General features: G+C 42.7%; 1 protein-coding gene across 1 annotated transcript in view; it reads left to right on the top strand.

Moving 5' to 3' along the window:
• TRHDE (thyrotropin releasing hormone degrading enzyme) overlaps positions 1-22037 on the top strand; it is a gene marked incomplete at its 5' end in the record, with an annotated part of 317351 nt that overhangs the window by 172012 nt on the left and 123302 nt on the right. The window contains one exon of the mRNA XM_019543934.1: positions 17089-17154. Within this exon, the coding sequence (XP_019399479.1) occupies positions 17089-17154 (66 nt within the window). The remainder of the gene's footprint in view (positions 1-17088; positions 17155-22037) is intronic.

The raw sequence follows: 22037 nt of genomic DNA, 5'->3' as shown, positions 1-22037 counted from the left end.
TGTTCGTTTTTCTTATTTTATGAAAAATGCAAGTATTATCAATGATTGAAAGAATCCCACTCTGTTAATAATTGTGTATGAAATTGAGTTTTTCTCAGACACATTTCAGCTTGCTTTTGAAAAATATATAGTAAGTATATAGACAGAATTCTATAGAAATCAGCTTGTGAAAACTGAGGTAGAAATAGGTGCTATCTATCTAGGTAGGTAACCAAACCTGCTCTCCCCCCCCAGAAAAAACCAAACAAACCAAAACAAACAAACCAAACTCCAGGAGTACTCTCTTATGATTCCTGGGGGTAAATCATCTCTGGTAGACAGGATTTATCACTTCTAGAGGAGACAGGGAAATGATCTTAATTTTTTCACAATTTGGTGGAGAATTTTAATACAGAGCTCTTAGGAGTGCTCTGTGGTGTATGAGTACTATATAACTTTGCGTGGAAACAGTACAGTTGCAGAAGGAAGTCTGTCACTGGTGAAGGGATCTGTTTTCAAGAATAGATAGGTTTAAGAATAAAATGTTTTTGCAGATTTCTACTGTAGAGTCAGGTATTGGCTGCTGTTTTAAAGTTATTATCTTGGAGGAAAAAAATAATCAGTTATTTTGGAGGTTGTTTTGTTGCCCCAAGACAGCTCAGTGCTGATTCAACATCTGTTTATGAAAGTAGTCCTACATTTTGTGCAGCTGCCAGTTATCTAGATGGGGTACTCAGAGGACTAGTTGATTTCTTAAGGCCATACTAGGGACTCAACAGAGATTAAGGCTAGGGACAGAAGTTTAAGTTTAAGTTCGAATCTGTAGTACAACAGAAGTTTGGTGTGCACAAACTACTTTCAAAATGGCTGAAACTGATTTAAGACAAACCTGAATGGATGTAGTATCAGACTGAACTGATTTAGATCAAACCGGTTTATGGAACTTCTGTCTCAGACCCCTTCCTGGTTCAAGTTAAATCACAGCGCCTGCAGTATTCCAGGATGTTTTGCAGTCCTAGGCTGTGCTGGTCCCTCCAGCAGAGCACGGTTGGCCCCTCCAGCAGAACATGTCTGGCTGAGAAGGGCATGGGTGAGAACATGGTTCTGGACCCAAGCAAGGATCTGCCTGGCGGAGGCAAAGGGAAGCAGCCCCTCACAGGCTTTTCTCCATTCCCTGCTTGAGCAGAGAGTGGGGGATGTGGCTAGGCTCCGGGCCCAGATAACAGGCTGAGATGGAAGGGAGATTGAAACCCCCTTCCCATCTGGGGTCTGCCTGGTGGGGGGTGGAGCAGCCCCTGACAGGCTTTTCCCGTTCTCTGCTCAAGTGGAGAGTGGGGAGAATGGCCAGACTCCAGGCCAGGCCAGCACGCAGAGGGGGAGGGGAGTTGAAACCCCCTCACCCGCCCAGACAGCACCCTGGGTGCTCTGTCACTGGGCGGATCCCAGCTAGGGTCCTGTGCGGGCCAGGGAATGGGTTTAAACCCCCTCCCCCCTCTGTGTGCTGGTCCAGGTGGAGCCTGGCCATGCCCGCCCTGCTCCGCTCAAGCAGGGAACAGGGGAACAGCCTGTGAGGGGCTTCTCCCACCCTGGCACACTTCAGCTGGTATCCTGGCAAACCCTCTCCCCTTCATACTCAGCGGGCTGGCCCAGGCTGGCTACATCCCTCCTCCCCCAGCTCAAGCAGCGAGTGGGGAAAAGCCTCGGAGGGTTTTCTCTTCCATCTTCCCTCCCTTCCCATCAGCAGTGGCCAGAAGGCTGGAAGACGTGCTCTAGCACTCCCACAGCTTCTGGTCTGAGCCACCTCAGGCATGTGGCTGTATTTCCAGAATGTCTGTTCACTTCCTTCTCAGTTCAATCTATGCAGTTTAGACTAACCTGTAAAGAATCGAGTCAGCCTTGGGCTTTGATTGTCTGTACTTTCTGGCTTTCTCTTTGGAAGCAACATGGGTAATGTTCACTAAGATTCGTTTAATTCAATGTATTACTTGTAATGCAGCCTGGTAATTTAGTTGAATTAATTTTATATTCATTCTTATTAGCTCTAGAAAATAAAAACTGTTGCATGCACATATTGTTCTTCTTACATGTAACAGTATTTTGCATATTACTTTGGGAGCTGCATTTCAGTCAAAGCACAATATGTAGCGTTAACTTCCTGCAAAATCCATTAGCTGTTTGAACTTTCATTTAGTTTCTTAATTTCATGTAAGAGTTTTAAAAAAATGTCACGTTTATATTATGTCTGACATGCTTTGTTCTCTAACTATAGTTCATGCTGTGTTTTTCCTTATAAGCTAAGTTTCATATGGGCATCCAGCTGTGGTTGTCTAATACCAACAAGGAATGTTTATTCTGCAAAAATGATGGGTATTACATGTTGGGTAGTACTCAGGTGACAAAATATGCGTAAATCCTTGTGTAAGTGCTTTGCAGCATATTAGCCTCATAATTTAATTGGATTTTGAATCAGAGAATGATCTATGGTTTTGAAAAATAGGCAGTAATTTATGAATTCAGGAACTTTTAATAGTTTCGTAGATGTTCGGGGCTGGAAGGGACCTTACAGATCATCGGGTCCAGCCCCCCTGCACTTAGCCAGGAAAGACTGCTGGGGTCACATGACCCCAGCAAGATGGGCATCAAGATGCTTTTTGAAGATCGCCAGGGTGGGTGACTATACCACCTCAGGGGGAGCTTGTTCCAAACCCTCGGCATTCAAATTGTAAAGAAGTTTTTCCTTATGTCTAGTCTGAAGCGATCTTTAAAATATAAAATGAAGTTATGTTAATATATTAAAGAATACTTCAGGATTCTCTTTGGAAGAAGTCTTCAGAATTCCATTAACACTATGATCGACTTTTCTAAAAACATATTCCTACTTTTTCAGTTTTATAAATACTTGTGAAGGGCATTTCAGATGGAAAAGTGTGTTATTCCAATTATTTTCAAAAGGTATGGGCCAAATTATGAAGTTTTTCATTCAGTTTTTATTTAACCTTTACCAAAGAAAGCTTCTATTTTGTCCTACTCTGTTTCTGATGTTGAAAAGCGGTGTGCTAGGAGCATCCATGACCAATGTCTGGCTGTCCTCTTGCATAATCCAGGCTGAAACATGGCTAGCTGACTCCTTTAGTCCCATTATAGTGCATGACACTGATCTATGGTGATCAGATCTGTGGGAAGTGGTACTGGTCTGCTGATACTTCCCTGCTATCTCATGGTGAGAGAGCAGGGTTTTTCTAGGGATCCAGTGAAAACCAAGAGGCACCAGTCTTTGGTACAGGCTGACATATCCAAAACAGTGTCCCTCATCAAAGGACATTTGGGGCTGTGGAATTCAGCAAACTTGCCTATGACTTTTCCAGATCGCTAGATAGTGTGTCTGCCCCCTGCCCACCCGGCTGCAGCCAGCACGTGGTATCACACAACTCTTGAGGCAGCAGGGTGCAGAGTCCAGCCTGCAGCAGCAGCTGTCTCCAGCCTATGCACAGATCTGGGGGTATGCGCAGCGGCAGGAACTCCCCCACCCCCCTGCATCTCTTGGACAAACCACTCTCATGACTCCGCTCCAGCTGTGCAGCACCTGCCCCTGCCCGAGCCCCACTCCCTCCATCATCATGGGGGCTTGATCTGCCCCCCACCCCACTCCTTAAAACCAAGAAAAAAATATAAGGTGGTACGTGAGCTGAAGCTTTGAGGCAAAGGGGTACACTCGTTAAAAAAGGTTGAAAACCCTTGGTCTATCCTCTGCCCTCAGTCACATCTCTCTCACCTGCAAGCTGTTCTGTAGCAGTAACTGCAACTCTAGACACTCAGAAGCTTATGTAGTGCCTGTAGGATGAAGAGGTACAGAGAAATCAGGATTTCCAGAGGAACAGTTAGGGGAGTAGACAGCTTATCTGTGGCAAGTTTGATCTTACTTCAACTTCCTCATGATATATAACTAACTCTCTCCTTTCTCTGACAGTGGTCTTGTCATGCTGGCAGTTAAGTCTCCTTCAACAGAATGGAGGTCTATTAATTTAAATAAAAGTTCTTCTTGTTTAAATGCTTAGGACACCTATACACATACCCAACACCCACTCCAATGCGTTCTAATTAGAATGTGTCAGCATAGACTCCCCGGATCGTGTGAAAAGATGCCTTAAGTGATAATTTTTGTATAAACTTCACTATACTTAGTGTATGTTGTTTCGGTATCTGTTCTACTTAGTGGTGAAATGTGCATCTGCGTTTGAAACCGTGTACCTTTGAGAGAGAAGATTGCTCCGACTTATATGGTTCAACTCATTCCACTGACAGTTGCTGAGGGCCTTGTCTCGCATTCACTTGCAGCGGTTACAAATCATTGAAATGTAGTGATCATTAAAGTTAGTACAGATTTCTCTCCATTTATGCTGTACATGTGTTCCCAGAGAACTGTGCATAAATCGAATTTGCATAAAGTGAACCTACTTTACAGTGTAACAAATAGGGATAGGTTCCCATGGTGGTGAGGGAGGCAGGGAGTGAGGCTGGGACTAGGGAAGGGACAGGGCGAGGAGTGCTGCTCCCGGGGCTGCACAAGGCAGCAAAGCAAAGGGAACAGAACAGCACTCACCCCAGCTCTGGCTGCAGCAGCCCTGGGAGTGGTCGGCGCCAGCTGCCTGCAGCCTCTGGGCTGCGCTGTGCTCTGCCTGTCCCCACTCACCTCTGCTCCTGGGCTGCGCCGTACCCTGGTGCAGGCAGCTGGTGTCGGCTGCTTCTGGGGCCTCTGCAGCCGGGGCTGGGGTTGGTAGGGTCATGACCCTTTCCCCTCCCCCCATAGACTTACCTTTTTGGGTGGGGGCGGTATCTATGCTGATCATGTAAGAGTGAATTTACCTTGCATATAATTAATTATGGGTCTAAATATACACATTGCATAAGAGTGAATTCATGTATAAAGAACCTGCATAAATGGAGGGAAACCTGTATATGTAAGAAGATAAGTCTTGTCTGAAAGGGAACAAATTTGGAACACCAGGAGGGCACTTAGACCATCTTAAACTGATTGAACATACATCTTCTCATTTTTGATAATCTTCGCACTGATATTGAGTTGAATGTGTGACTGCTCATGGAGGTATTATTTAAGCTGTCAGTCTAGCCTGTAACCTGTGGATTATATGACTTTTCTTGTTTTCAGACCACACTTCTTATATCTTAATCTTGCTGCTTCTCCTTGCATAAGACTTTTAATACCTGACCTTTTCCAGCTAAAACATTAATCCAAGCTTTTATCAATTCCTGTCTACATTACTGCTATTTCCTCTTCTCTGACCTATTTGATTCTCATGTTTCTCCACCCCCACACGTCATTAAAAAAACTTTCACTCCTTGATACAGACTGTATTACTTGTGTCTTAGAAGCCCTTTGCTTGCCATTTACCTTCAGGGCCTTTCAGTGGTGCCCCTTGTATCTTATCATGAAGCTCTGTGAATGATACTAACCTTCTCTACCCTTTCATATGCTTAACACTCAACCATCTTCACCTGCTTTTTTCCAAGCTGCCCCTTCATACATAGAACATTTTCCCCAAAGTGATTAAAAAAAGCCTCTTTGTTCTCCAAATCCTTGTTCAAGGACTGCTATATCAATGACACCCATAAATAATTAACTACATACTAAAGATAATTTAAGAGGAGAGGCACTTGGCTGCATTTTTAATATACATTGATTTATTTTAAAAATGAAATTAACATGCTTATTTTATGTAGTTTAGGTATTTTGATTCCATCACTTCTCATCCTTCCTATGTTGATTCTCTTTTTAAATTAGGAGTCCTTTGGCATGATGCCATGTATGCATCCATGTTTGGATTGAGGCCTTTGATCATCATTATCAGTTTAGAATGAGAAAAATGATGACAATGATGATGAAGTGTCTACATAACACTCTGGGATAACACAAATTGATCTTGGTTGTCAGAAGATTGACTCCAATCTTGAAATTTGAGTCTAAGCAGGAATGACTATAGGTCTTCAAGTCAGATTCCCATTGCACTTGAAAAAGAAGAGCAAGTACTTTTATAAGTTATTTTAAGTTAACTGCTTTTGAACTGATTATTGCACAATATTAAATAAATCTAATTTATTTCTTGTTTTAAGATAAGAGAGAGAAGAAAGAGCAAAATGGGTGGGTAGGCAGCCTTCGGAAGGAGAAAACAAATACTGATGAGATGTAATGCAAGAACCATTGATGCTTTCTACATTTCTTTCTCTGAATTCTCCCTTTTCAGTTAACTTTGCAGGCTTATTTTCTTCCTTGAACTATACATATAAGGAGCCTTAAATACGAACAGTTAAGGACAACATTGTGCAATATAAATATTTGTAATGGACTCTACTATCACTGATTGCTACTGCTTTGCAAACAACTGATTTATTTAGAGACTAAATTGTGTAATATTTTTTTGGGGGCTTTATTTTTTGATTATTAGTCATACAAGTAGCTTATTGAAAGCTAGACAACAGGCCTTACAATGATTCCCAAACTTTTGCAGCTTAGATGTTCCTGTTCCTCTTGCCTAGAAAGATGAAACACCATGCCCTGCTCCTGTCAAAAAATGTATTCATATCTACATCTTCCAGTGGCCCCACCTAGTTCCTCTCCCCACCCCACACATTGAAAAGTTTGGTGTACCTTTTCATTCCTTTCCTTTCTTGCATGTAACAAAGAGTAATGAGACAGTAAACTTAGCTGACATTTAAAGTATCTCCATTGGGATTTGAGTACTTGTCTGGATCAAAAATGACACAACAATAACTTAATTAGTTTCAGTGCATGCCTTTGGTTGTCTTTCTGCAATCTTTTGTGGTCTCTCTTGTATTAGATTGAGTATCTTATTTTGATTTCTTTCAAATTGTATGGAAATGACTTAAAATCTTATTTTGATTTCTCGTCAGAATATGTAACTGATTTAAAAAAAATAATGGTTCTGTACAGACATACTCTGAAATAAATTATTGCTGCTACTACTACTACTAGATTGAATGGATGTTGTTATTGTGATGGCATACTGAGTTAGTTTAAATGATTTGCAGTTGTTTCAGGGGTGGGCAAAATCTGGCCTATGGGCCCGAGCGGGCCAATGGCAGGCTCCATTTCCAAGCAGCCCTTGCCTGTGTTGCTGTAGCCAGTTTCCATGGAGACCCTAGGAGCAGTGGTGCTGTAACAGCACAGGGCCAGGGTTTCCATGGGGACCAGCCCCAGCAGCTCTGGCAGATTGTACAGCTGGATGGGGAGCTGCCTTGGGGCTGGGATCTTGCAGCGGTGATACTGTGGTCTGGAGCTGGGGCAGAGCTGCAATCTGCTGCCCACACACCTCAGGCAGGGGCATTGCAGGCAGCAGATCGTGGCTGTACCCTAGCTCCAGACCATGCTGTCAGCACCACAAAATCCCAGCCCCAACCCTTGATTAGCTCCCTACCCAGCTGCACACCCTTCCAGTGTTCCTGGGACTGGTGGTCTCCATGGACACACCGACTCTGTGCTGTCATGACACCACCACTACTGGGGTCTCATGGAAATCAGCTGCAGCAACGTGGGTGGGGGCTGTTGAGAAGATAGTCTGGCTGCCAGCTGGATCTGCTTACCCCTGCTAAACTCAGGCAGGTTTCTTTGCATTAGTTACACTTGCTTCATATTGAGAAGGATTTTCCTATGAGCATAATGGTGAGACACTAGTTGATGAGATTTGGAAAGATAGTCCTCTTTTCCAGCACAACAGAGTAGCAAAGAGGACTATCTTGATACAGGTTGTATTACTCGCGTCTTAGAAGCCCTTTGCTTGTCATTTCTTTTCCTATCACATTGTTTCACTTCTTGTCTTCACCTTCAGGGCCTTTCAGTGGTACCCCTTGTAAGGAAGGGGAAAGATGGTCCTTTTTGCTAATCTGTTGTCCTGTTGCCCCTACCCTTCTCCCTCCCCCACACATTTCATAAGTACTAGGAGATTGCATGCTATGGAAGAGGCAACTGCAAATAGTTCATAGTCCCTCTTTTATATGGGTTGCATTTTGCTATTCTGGCCAACTTTTAAATTAATGATGTGATTTTTGGTCCATAAGTATGGAATGCTGAATAGGATCACAGTGGATTGATATGAAAAATAATTACTGAGTAATTTTTCTAAGAGTTTGCAGTTAAATCCATTAATCCATTAGTGACTTAATAGTAATTGAAATCTATCTTGATTACAAAATTATTCTCTTAACTTTTTAAGGACCTTAACTCTGCCCTGAAATGATACCATGAGGGGAGGGGAGAAAAATAGATAAATATTGAGTGGGTCTTTAAACATCATTTTAATTTCAGTGACAATAAAATGTAATTATCATGTTTCATATTAGTACAAGACTGATTAATATAAGACTAGCAGATCAATTAAATGCCGTTACCTTTTTATTTTGGAATGCTTAGATTTGTTTTAAAATCAAATCTTAATCCTGCATTGTTTTTAGTGCTTGGTTTTGAAAAAAATCAAAAATCAATATAATTATTTTTGTAGTAAGGCTGGAATGTTGTAGCCATGATGGTCCAGAAAATACACCGGAGTTAAGGATTTTTTGTGATATCTTCTACTGAGCCAACTGTAGGGGCTAGGATTTTAAGGCACCACATACTTTCCTTACTCTGGAGGTAATAGGAGCTACCCCACCATGTTGCCACCAGCCCTCCAATCAGATGCAGTTTACGGTAATACCCAGGACCAATTAAATATGCAGTCTCAACTTTAACTCCATCTCCATGTAGTTGTTTTGTTTGGCTGGTTTGGTATGCCCAGCATCTCAGCTAATATAAATCAGCATAGCTCCTTTGGCTTCAGTGGACTTGATTTACACTAGCAAGGACTCTGTCTCCTTTGTGCAAAATCACTATGCCATAAAAATCCGTTATCAAAATGTTCTAAATTATGACCAGGCCATCTTATGTGATGGCCATTCCTTCTGTAATCCTTTAGCTCTCTGTCTATTTGGTCTGCCTTTAAAAAAAGAAAAAGAAGTGTAACCTCTGTGGAGCAAAGCCTGCACTGTCTCTGATATTTGGAAGCAACCTAAATAAGCAGTGTTTCCTACTGGCTGGAGTACTGGGCTGGGCTCTGGAAATTTAGGTTTTACTCCTGAATGTGCTACTGGGACACCTTTGGTAAATCATTTCACCTTCCTATGCCTCTTGTTTTTTCCCCATCTGTGAAAAAAGGCATAGTGACACCTGCTCTCCTTTGTAAATCACTTTAAGATTTAGTAATGAAAAATGCTAGGTATTATCTTTCATTTATTTATTACCTAGAACATTGCATGAATAGGCACTTCTGTAAAAACAGAGTATTTTCTTGCCAGATTTAACATAGGTCAGGTGTTACACTGTCAGGAGAATAGGTGCAATTTTATGAATAGAACGGATGTTTGTTCCATCTGACCTGTGAATCTGATGGGTTTTACAGCTTGACAGTGGACCGAGTCACCTGCTGCCTGGAGGAGATCGCTTAAATCAATGATAAATGGCCATTCTGCCCTGCAACAGAGTCAAGTTCAGGTCTCAAGGCTCCATATGTCATTGCTCAAAAAGGCAAAGGTTGGCAGAGCAGCAGGACTGGCACACTTAGCTTTGGGTGATGTGGGGGAGCAAAGTGGCTATAAGCCTGTCCTGGTATTCAGAGAGTGATGACAGGGTCCAAAGAGAGACCTATACACAAGCATATTTGTCTGTGATTTTGGATCTTGTATGTAGTTTTTGGTCTCAGTTGCAAGAGTTTACAGATGGTATAAAACCGTGTAGATTCATTGTACTCTGTCTAGTTCATTGCTTGCTGTACTGATGTGCAGTGAAAGTTATATGCTCACTGACACCATGCCATTCAGATAACTACAGGGTCACACATTTTCTTGCTCTGCAAGTATTGCATACACAAGGGGCTTGCATTTCTCCATGCTTTTCCACTATCCTCCCTATGGGCTACCCTTCCTTCCCTCTCTATGGATTCCTTGCAAGCCCATCTACTCCCCCATGCCAGCACCTCTGTGTGTGCCCCATTCTCCTATTTTCCTACGTCCTTCTCCTCCTTGCCTCCCATTGTTTCCATATTCCCCACCTGTGTGGCTCCTGAAAGCAGTGAATGGCTGCACACACTTTTCATGGGGCCACAGCCCCGCCACAGGGGCCAAAGCCCCCCTTCAGGGTCCAGAGCCGTCATGCAGAGGCTACAGTCTCCCCACAGGGCCCACACCTCACCCACAGCAGCAGCAGCAGCCATCGGGGTGGGGCCTCCTGGCACAGCTCCCTACAGTGTGGCATGGGGCAGCATGGCTCAGCCCTCACCACCTAGCACCCAGTACTGTCTGTGCCATATTGTGTGGGTCCTGCCCAGCTCAGCTTGGTGCTAGTTGCCTTTGGGCAGTCCCAGGCCACTCAAACTGTCACCCGGGGCCCCATGCCACTCGTGGGGACTGTGTGTCACACCAGCCTGGGTCCTGCATGCTTGGGTGGGCATGGAAAGCATGTTGACACAAAGATGTGGGGAGAAGTCTGCACATTGGAGGGGAAGGACAGAATCCAATTAGATCTAGACAGGTTAAAGTGGGTGGATGAGAATAGAATGGAATTCAACGCAGAAAAGTACAAGGTGCTGCATCTAGGGAGAAGGAATCTCCAACATACATAGAGGACCCTTCTCAACAACACAGTGGCTGAAAGGGATCTTGGAGTCATTTCTGACTCCAGGATGGACTTGAGCCACCAATGCAAAGACGCATTCAGTAAGGCTACCTGCACCTTCTAGTGCATCTACAGATGTATCACAAGCAGGTCCAGGGAGGTGATCCTTCCCCTCTATGTGGTGCTGGTCAGGCTGCAGTTGGAGTACTGTGTCCAGTTCTGGGCGCTCACCAGGGGGGACCAGTGGAAAATAGGTGAGGCTCGGTTCCCCTGGGCACCACCTGGGATAACAAGGAATAACGGCCACAAATTGATTGAGACCAGGTTCAGGCTTGATGTCAGGAGGTATTACTTTACGGTTAGGACTGCCAGGCTCTGGAATGGGCTCCCAAAGGAGGTGGTGCTCTCCCCTACCTTGGGGGCCTTCAAGAGGAGGTTGAATAGATATCTGGCTGAGGTATTATGATCCCAGCACTCGTTCACGCCCAGGGCAGGGGGTCAGACTTGATGATCTGTTTAGGTCCCTTCTGACCCTAGAAACTATGAAACTGTAGCAGGATGGCGCCCTAGGATCGCCGTGCACTCCCCTAGGGACCACCTTCTGTACCATGCCAAGCATTCTCTAAGCACCCTCAGAATCTCGCCCGCCATGTCTTTGGTCTCGTGTATTTATAGTAGGGAGGCTGCCCTTCGTTCCCTTGGCTATGGTTTTCCTGCTATGTGCTGGGCCTGCCTCGGTCTCCCTGGCATCCTGCCTTGCTCCGTGCCCTGTTGACGCTCTGTCCCTTCCCAGTCTTGTCCCTCTCAGGCTCTCTGGAGCCCCGCCTCATTCTGTACCTCATGGTGCTCAATGGCAGTCGCTGCCTCTCTGTCTCTGGGACTTCTTGCTACCCACCCTCTGGGGCTTCTCGCTGCCCTCTCTCTGGGGCCTCTCGCTCACCCCGTGCCCCACTGGCGCTCAGGTTCTCCAAGACCTTCTTTGTTCTGCCTTCCAGGGTCCTCGGGGTCAGCCCTCTCCCAATACTGCGCCTTTGCCTTGGCGCTCGGGGATGACATCTCCCCCTCTGTTGCGTCCTTTCGGATGCTTTGGGTCAACGCCCTCCCTCCACTGTCCTTCCTGGAGTCTGGGAGGCCACTCACTCTGCTGCACTCTTTTTGGCTTCACAGTCGCTGCTTCTCTCTCTGGGCCTTCTCAGCAGTGCTGCCCCTGTCTCTGGGGCTGGGGTTCACTGTAATGTGGTTCCCCTATGAGACCTCCTCCATCCCCTTATAGTCTTGCCCGAAACTCTGGTGTAACAACAACCAAAACACAAGCCCCGGGCTATAAACAAATCTATGCCTTATGGCTAAAACATCCTCCAAACCACACCACAGGTGTTTCATCTCTCACCCATGTCACTAGCTGCTTGCACATCCAAGCCTTTTCCTTCTCACTTATTCAGACCTGAGCTCCTTCCTCCTTGGCCATCAGCTGCCTTTCCTCCTGGCCTTTGGCCTACAATTTATATAGGAGCCAGGCCCTGCCCCTTTCAGTCAGCTGACTGGACAGGTGGGTGTCCTTAGCTCCTTCCGGTTGCCCCTAGCAACTGGCACCTGAGCTGCTACTCTGGCTCTTCAAGTAGCAGGCACCTTGGTGCCCTGCTACACAAACAATGGAACTGGCCTGGGTGGGGCCCATGCACACAGGACCTGGCCTGGCGCAACCGGCAGTCCGGGCCCTGCAGGGAGGCTTTGGCCCCTGTGGGGAGGCTGTGGCCCATTTGGGGGGAGCTGTGGCCCCTGTGGTGGGGGGGGACAGTTGGTGAGCTGTGCAAGGAGGCTGTGTCCTGCAGGGGGCAGGGAACCCACCCTTCCTGAGCAGTCCCCCCACAATCCCCTGACAAACCCTACACCCCCAAGCCACCCCAAAAAACCCCTCACAGACATACCTGGCCCTGTGGATTGGGAGTGAGGGGACTGGGACTGGGGTAAGGCTGTGGGTTGAGAGTGAGGGGCAAGGCCAGGGGCAGGGCATTGACATATCAGTGCTGCTCAGCACTGTTCATCTTGGTGAGTGAATGGGGTAGGGGCAGTTCTGATTTTTCTATGACAAAAAAGTTAAAAGTTAATGCCAAAGTGTACAGATATTTAGAATTTATTTTATTATGATGATAGAGGTACTGGTAGGCTTCCAAATTGCTTTAAATTTGTAAATATATCAATAAACGTTGCCCAGTTGATCTCTCTCTCTATATAGTGGCATTTCATATTAATAGCAAAAGAACACTATTTTGGGTATTTAATAAGATAATTTTGGTTTCTTATCAGAGAATCTGCAATTTTAAAACAGGGAACACCAGGACCCCTGCTGGTGAGACAAGTAACAAGACCCAGGCAGAGGAGCCTGTCCAGGGCCAGCACTGGGGACGAGGCCTGTGCGACTAAGGAAGTATTCAATGTGGATTCAGAAGACAGTGATTCAATTTGGTGATTGGAATCACTGTCCCCATTCAGTTAGGCGGAATCAGAACCAGAGATTCAGTACTAATTCAGAGACTCAGATCAGCTTTGCCTGCCTCTGCCCTAGCAGAGGGAGCCTCAGGAGAAGTTCCCATGGCTGCCTTGTCTGGCCCCATCCCTCACCTGGTGCACAGTGCCTTGCTGAGCCATGCTGTGCCTATGCCATGGAGCAGCTGCCATGTGGGTACCAGGTGGGGGGAGGTGATCCCCGCTGCCCCCCACTGCCCTGTGCTGCATGGGGGAACTCTGCCGTGAGCCCTTAGAGGTTGTGATCCTCACTGCCAGAGCCAGCGGGGCTTTTTTTTTTTTTAAGTGCCAGGAGGCTGGGAGCAGGCAGTGAATGGAGCCGAGCAGGGTAGCCATGGTGGCTTCTCCTGAGGCTCTCCCAACCTGTCGAGAGGCAGGTGCAGCTGGAGCTATGGGAGAACCTGCAGCTGTCCAGCTGTGCAGCTGTCCAGCTCTCCCCGGCCCATCTAAATCTGATTCTTTTCTGAATCAATTTGGAAGCTTCAGATTTGATTTGAACCTTTTAATGGGTCTTCCATTTGATTTGGATTCGGAGATTTGGCTGCCAAATTGGGCCGAATCTCCTCCAAATTGAATTGGCAACCGAAGCTTTACACAGCCGTACTGGGGACCCAGCTAAAGGGCAGATGAAGTGGCTGACCTGTTGGCCATTTGGAGTGAAGAGGATACATTTGGACAGTTCAAAATGGGGCACATCTTCTGGGCAACAGCTACCCAGATGGCAGAGCAGGGGCACCCCATCCAGGTGTGGCTGGCATGCAGCCATGGGGCTGGAGGTCCAAGGGGTCGGATGCTGTTGCAGGTGGCAGCAGGTCACAGACAGGCAGCAGCCCCCTCTACCAGACTTCTGCAGTGGGTAGATGGGCCAGGGGCTGTGGTGGGCCAGTATGGGGTGCTCCTGCATTGAACCACCCATCTCACTGCACCCGACCACCTTCCAGGCTCCAAGTGCCTCCCTGGGGATGCCTCACATCTGGCCAACCCCCTTCCTGGAGCACACCCACTAGTCTGGGAGTAACATCGCCACCACACAGGGTCTGGACTGTTCATAGTCCTGCACCCCTTGGGAAACATAGGCCTACTAGTCCTTGAGAGTGCTTAACTCACTGCAAGAACTTGGGGTGTTTCCCTTAGTTTGAAGCATAAATAGTGGTGTCCCTTAGTCAACTGAACCAAGGGGACTCCAAGGCATAATCTAGGCCCTCTCCCAATAAGTGTCTTATGCTAGGTACAAAGGAGAAATTTATTAGTTACAAGGAGCAGGTTTGGAACAGGGTACAGGGTAGAGCAATATCAGAGAAATCCCATAGAGCAAATAGGGTGGCTGGGTAGCCTTTGATCACGCATCTGAGTTACTGCAAGCTATATATCTAGTTAGTTCTCAGGTAGCTTACTCACAAGTATCACCCAGAGGCAGGTGGAGATTCCCTCTGGAGGCAGGCAGTTCACTGATCATGAGTTTTGAGAGAGAGAGCGAGTTTCAGATGGTCCAGCTCTTCTCTCTCTCTGAGTCTTCCTCATGGCTGCTGCCCCTCCTTCTGGACAGTCCTTAACTTATGACCTCATTTACTTGGTCCAGTGGAGGCCAGCAACTGTTGGCTGCCAGCCACCCAATTTGAAATGCAACACTGGTTGCTGGATAGACTGGCATTGCTCAGAACAGTAGGGATCCCAAGCCCCTCACCCAGGTATGTGATGCCACTCATGTAGGCAGAGGGAGCAGGAATGTATCCAGCTCAGGTTACAACTTAGGGCCACATGAAGAGATGGGGCAGAGGAGTGACCATGGTAACCAAATTGTCAGGTAGCGCTGTTTTGGAGACAGACAGGGAGGGTATTCTGCCACAGGGACCACTCCAGGTCAGGGCTGCTTCAGCGGTCCAGCTGGCACAATGGGTAGTGTCCGCAGAGATACCAACTGGCTGGGCCTCAGAAGCTCCTGAGGGCAAGTAGCCCTGAGCTGCTGGCCAGGGCAGTTTTTTATATTGCTGGGGCCAGCACCTGTGGCTGTAGATTGGAGAGGAGCTGGGCAGGAGTATTTTGCCTCAAGTGACGCACCTTGCCCCACGCTGAAGTGCATGTCTGGGCATGTGTGCTGAGGCAAAAATTTCTGGGTCAAATTTGTGTTGCTCCTATTTGAGCTGCTGCAAGCACACATGCCTGCATGTGTGGATGAGCCTTAAGGTGCCACCCTGCCTTCCACCTTATAGTGATAGATTTAATAAATTCTATTTCATTTATCCAAGATAAGGTTAAAGATGACTTAATCACGGTCTACAAGTCCCTACTTGGTAGAAGGATTTATGATTCTTGACAGCTGGATAGTCTAGCTGAATATGGATAGCCTAGCTCAGCAGTTCCCAAACTCTGCCAGATTGTGCACCACGAATTTAAAATGATACAACTTTAAGTGCCAACAGCAATTTTTTCAGTTCAACCTTAAGTACCACCAGCACATTTTTGTCATATAAAGTAATTATAATAAATCTGTTAATGGATACCACTGACAGGTTCTCTGCCCATCACTGGTGGTAACCATACTATAGATTGGGAACTGCTGGTCTAGCTGAAAAAGTCATAGCAAGAGCCAGTGGAAATAACACGCAGATTTTCAATAAGAAAAGCAAGATATAACTGAAATACTTTGTGGCGGAGTCTCTATCACATGCAACTTTCTGCAAGATATTATGTAGTTTAAAGTGAAGGTATGGGATGGATACAAATTGAAATGTTTGAATCTGTGATCTGAATTGTGCCAGAGGTCTGATTGGATGATTGTAATAGTCCTTCTAGCCTTAAAAACTTCAGGTACATGAACTATTTCTCTCTTTGTTTGGGAATTAGCCCAGCCTCCTGAGTCTTCCTTTGTAATTGAAATTGCTGAAATGTGGTATCATATTTGAATTGTCTCCAAGTCAGCAGGCTCATTTTTGGGGTATAGTGATCATGATTACATACAGTATTTGAGTAATGAGATTGGAAGGCCTGAAATTCAGTTCTGCTGAAATTGAACTGCAAAGTGAGATATTATAACTACATCAATCAAAGAAGATCTGAAAGGTATTTCTGCTGAAAATAAAATACCAGTGTAGGAGAAAAATATTTAGTAACTGTGGCCTATTTTAGACCTTGAAAGCAGAGAGTGAAAATACACAAACATTTCCCCTGGATCTCACTCACACATGCACACACAGCATACAAAGAAATACAAGGTAATAAGTTTCAGTATGTAAAGGAATAATGTGATTATGTGTTGATGTGAGAAATATTAAGAGGTATTAGTAATACTTTTAGTAGTAATCATAATTCCTAGCTCTTACATAGAACTTTTTATTATTTGTATTTTTCAAAACTCTTTATAAAGGAGCTTAGCTTCATCACCCTAGTTTTCGATATTACAGTTAATACCATAATTAATAAACTAATACTAATAATCAGCGTTATATTATTAGTGACCCCACAAAGCACATAGACTCAAATTTTGCCTTCACTTAAAGCTAGGTAACTGTGGACTACAGAGGACTGCATAGATATAACTGACCACAGAATGTATATTGACATTTCTGTGCTTCAGCTGTGGTAATAATGGTGTGCTTTATAGGAGGTAACGATGTATGTGAGTGACTAATACCAGTCTCATTCCAAAAGCACTTTTTCACCTGTTTGGCACTTACATGATACTTGTTTTCCTGTTTCTTTCAAATCAACCTAAATATATTATTAATCACTTACTTTTTATCTTTATCATTATTAACAAAATAGCTAATTAGCTGAAGAAAGATGTTATTATTATTATTATACGTTTGGATAATATTGGATGAAATGTCATATTTCAGATTGTTATTTCTGCATAACTTTGATCAGGGAAAAAATAATTACTCCTTTTTCTGCATTGTTTCCCATAGGGTGCAGCTTTAATACGAATGTTGGCTAATTTTATGGGTCACTCGGTGTTTCAGATGGGCTTACAAGTAAGTAGAAAGATATTGTTTTTTTCACATGCATCTGTTCCAGATTTCTTCCTTTTTTTAATTTGCATGTATTTCTGCCAGTGTTACTCTTTTTAAATATCTCAAATGTTGAGGCAGCAGATCTCAAATGTTAAGACAACAGCATGTCCCTGAAGCTGAATTTAATAGAAAACGCTAAGTTGTATAACACAAATACCATCATTCCAGTAAATGAAAGCTGCATGTACAATTCTTAGTGTGTCAAATGATTGCACTTTAACTGCCACACAGTTTTACTTCCATTTAGTGTACATCACCAAATAGAAGTAATTTTCAGATGTTCAAAACTGTGCAAGGCCTTCATTGAAAGAACTTGCCAAGAAAAAAGTAACTTTGCTTCCATTACATTTAAATTTGGATATAAAAATAAAAATGAATGATATTAATCCCACTAGACCATGTGCAGCTGTCAGGCTAATTATATTTTTTTCAAATAAATGTTTTCCTTTCTTTTCCCTCACCCCCCACAACACATCAAAACCCTTGAGCTTTATTTTTACCTTTGCTGAACATGGAGTGCTCTTTGCTTAATGTTGTTCTGAAAACTCATTTTGTCTTTCTAAAAGACATTTTAAAAAAGTAATATTTCTGTGTAAAGAGAGAAGTTCACAGTGCTGACTGTCAAGGATGGACTCTCTTAAACAATAATGCAGGGCAAATGAATGTTTTGTAAACTACTTTAAAACAACCCAAAATAGAAAGAAAAAAAACCCAAACCAACAATGCAATCCCTTTATTCTATTGAAATCTGAGTAAATCATGTTACAGGCAGCTGTGATTGATGAATTATGTATGATTCAGTCTGCTACTTAGAAGTGTCCTTTAAAGTAAATTGATGTTCACCTGAAATACAATTATGCTAAGATGGAAAGAGCAATCAATCTTATCTGTTCTTAGTAAGCTTTTCATTTTGAAATTTAAATAAACTACATCTGGGATCAGGTCATATTTTAACACAGTAATTTTACCTCCAAGCAAAATGGATTTAAAGATAAAATATAAAACAAAAATTATATAAATACTCTGGTTATGTCATATAAAGGTGTATTTAATGTTATAGGCAGCGAAAGGAATCCCTAGAGGAATTGTAGCTTTTCTGGAAAGTTGTAGGACTTAGTGCAATCAAGGTTGGAAGATTACTGGTCCACTGGAGCCTATAAGCTTCTTTCCTTAGGTGTAATATCAAACCAGGTCATTTGGGCTTATCTTCTAACACAGATAATTGTTCTTCACCTGGAACATTTCCCTGAACAAACCAACATGTATACAAGATGAAATCCTGAATCAGTTTCAGATAATGAGTCTTTTGCCACTGACTTAATGGTCCCAGGATTTTATCTAGAAGCCTTCTCGCATTCAGATCTGTTCATAGAAAAATGTAGTGTTATACTATTGACATTTAAAGGTTTCCCCACAAAGAATATGATTTCCTCTCAAACTTTCTTACATCAAACCTAATTAAATACTAGAATTATATAGTAAAAATATACCTGCAGCATCCATGATAAAAAAAGCAAAGCATGAGTATAAATGATGAAAAGTATAAATAGCTTTAATTTCCACGTCTTATTTCTTTCATAAAAATGTATTCTTGTATACATCTTTTGGTGTTTGGTTTGCTTTGTTTTTGCACAGACACCATTCTCTCTCAAAAATTGTATAATTGGATTCTTTCCTAAAATATTTTGAAAGCAGTAATGAATTATTTCAGTATGTTACTAAGTCAAATAAATTCAAGCCAAAGCCTGAGGTTTTGTAAAAGCTTATGTGGTGATTAGAATATAATTATTATGAAGTTGTAACAAAACCCTGGTTACAACTGTAACCAACCATCAAGAAGCTTCCTCATTCTTCTGTTCCTCACCAATCTTGTTATAAATAAAAACTGTTTTGTCTGCTAATGATAGTCAGGAAAGCCTCTGGGCCTAAAGAAACAAGAGAACAAAGGAACATAAGTTTACTGGTGAAAAATAATCCTAAACTCATTGTTTTATAAAATCACATGTGCTGTCTAGACTCCAGAAGGAAATATACACCTTTTGTTTGTCTGCGAATACGCTGAAATGCAAGAGATGCTTGCTTATCAGAGCTTGTGAGAACAGGGGAATACGGGTGAAGTTGCATTGAGCCTTCAAAATTGAGAGGCCTTGAACATTATGAAAATTTTCTTTTTTGATGGACATTAAAATGCAATGAGTAAAATAATTGTAAGGAGCAGGTGTACAAGTAAAGTCAAAGTATGAACTAATGAATTCAGTTTTGAATTCAAACAGAATTCCTCTATTTCCTGTGTCTAAAACAGAAGGTGTTCCAGCATGCAGCAGGCCTCTGAATTTTTTGTGTTGTTGTTCATGTTGAAGTTCATGTTCTGAAAGTTATAAAGCTAGAAATGCAAGTGAATGATTGGTATCTTTGTAGTTCACAGATACAGCAAGAACTATTCTCTTATTGTTGTACAATTAAAAGACTGGCTCTAGTTCCATCTACATGGAGGAAAGTATAACCCTCAAATTATTCCCTACAATATGCATCGCTTTAGGCTCTGTAGTCTCAGTACTGGTACTTGAGATTTAGGCCCATGTTCTTTTCAATGCAATTTTAACATGAATTCTAAGTTTTAACCACATGCCCTTTCTCAAAATAGTGGCAGAAATCAAAATTTTATGGCTCCTATTTATATAGTTCTTTAAACAAATTATTACTCTGATAAAATACTGTCTGATAATCCCTCTTTTGTATTTTAGCTTTTTCCACAACATTGCTAAATCAAAGTGTTCCAAGGGTTACATGTTACTGGTTTACTTTTCAGTTGCATCCAGTATATTTAATATATTATTTTCATAATTTTCTTATCATATTATATAAAGTATGGTGTTGTACAGATCCCTTTACTCTGCAGGTAGAGGCAATGAAATCAAGGTACTACCGAACGCAAGTAAGAATGGCAGCATTAGATCTTTAGTTAAGAGATGTTACAAGAATGACGACAAGCTCTCAAGACAAAGAGAGGGGGAGCCAATACAGTCAAGGGATAAATCTTCTTTTAACCATTTTTCTTTGTCTATTATAAGTCCATATTATTGCCAGATAAGTATTTTTCACACAAAATATCTGAAGTAGACTTTTCCCAAAGAAGTCCTTCATTTATCCAAGAAAACAATTAGTTTTGTTAAACTGAATAAGAAAAGAGATGACTATAAAGAAAGGGGAATGGGGCTCTTTGTTAGGTGTACATAAACAATAGATGTAAGCAAATGCAAATGACAATATAGGGCCCCCAGGAACACTGCTATTCAGCAAATCATTTTTGAGAAGATTGGGAGCAGGTGGAATTACAATAGAATCATAAGGTTTTGTTTCATATGTGTGTTTGAATAGGTTCCTATTTATCAAGAGTAATTTGCCTGTTTCTGGAAATACATTTGTGAAAGACTGTTGGATTTTAACATTGGACCTCCATGACCAAAGTGCATCAGGCATCTACAAAATGAAAGATATTGTTTTGTGAAGTCTCAAAAATATATGCTGTCTTGGAACTAGTGGTATTTGCAGCACAAGTTTTAATAATAGAGACTTAACTGTGAGTGTTTCACATTATAGCACACTGTATACAAAAGAAAAGAAAGAACACATTTATATTGGATGTGATGAATAACTGAGATTACAATCTATAAATACCCACATTTGTGAAATTCTGTCATGCTAGAAAACTACAGCTATTACTTATCATTTAATCTGCTTTCTTATTTGTAATGTAGAGTTCTTTGTCTCTTTGGAAATTCTTAGGAGCCCGTTTTTTACACACTCCTTAAAGAACCCCACTTCTGAGTGTTCGCTAAAAAGGACATAGCTAGAGAAATGCCGTTCTTAAATTAGTAAGAGAGGTTCTATCAGGAGCTCCTTTTCCAAAGATACCCTAATATTGACTGTTCTTTTATGGTGCATGAACGGGTTGGGTCCAAATATAGGCTGTGCAGGTTAAATGCTAACCAGTAGCAACCTCCCTAAAGTATGTGGATATCTTTGTCGATGCCTTTTTTCATGAAAGGGCACTAATCAGTTGTATGGATATGCGAATGTAAAAGATTTGGTCTTCAGCACTTCCTCTGATTCTTTCTGAAGTATTGAGTAGGAGTAAGAGTAGGAGACCTTGAGTTGGTCTCATTATACAGGATGTTAATATGTGATATAATTTTATCACATTAAATGGGAGATTTTCATCTGTTCCATCTGGAATAGATTATCTTGCATGGGTTGCTGTCACTGTAATATTACATGTCTTAAAGTTTTGTTGCTACAACCTAGAATAACAAGGCTTATCAGTTATCAGTGACTCTTCATATTAAGTATAGAGTACATCCAATGATTTTGAGGTTCAGTGTTCAGATATATTTAAAAAAGCAATCCACTGGTATCTCCAGCTTTCTCATGAGGCCCTCTGGCCCTTGTTCATTTACATTTTTCTTATACTTGGTTTGATTATTTTGTAGCCCACTGTATATTACGATATGTTTGTAAACATTACATTTCATTTGCTGCATAGCAGGTCATTGATCATATAGATCTGTATCTTTTTGAAGTTCGCTTGCTGCTGTATTTGTGTTCATCACTCACTCTGATTTAGTGCATCATCAGCAGTTTGAATTAGTTACTGTAGGAACTTCTGTCTCTGTGATAAATTAACAACTTTTGTACGTTAAGCTGTGCACTGTACATCTGGGAGAAGACCTTTCATACAGTTCTTTCAATATACCTTTAATGTCCCAGTGCTGCTGAGTGGTTATTGTATTGAAACTGATAGGTCAACCTTTCACAAGAGTGATTTGGGGAAATGGGGACTGCAG

This window comes from Crocodylus porosus, unplaced genomic scaffold, assembly GCF_001723895.1.
Source record: "Crocodylus porosus isolate Cpor-Errol unplaced genomic scaffold, CroPor_comp1, whole genome shotgun sequence".
In the NCBI taxonomy this organism is placed as follows: domain Eukaryota; kingdom Metazoa; phylum Chordata; order Crocodylia; family Crocodylidae; genus Crocodylus; species Crocodylus porosus.
Note: the sequence above shows the minus strand (reverse complement) of the source record. Positions and strands in the feature narration are given on the sequence as shown.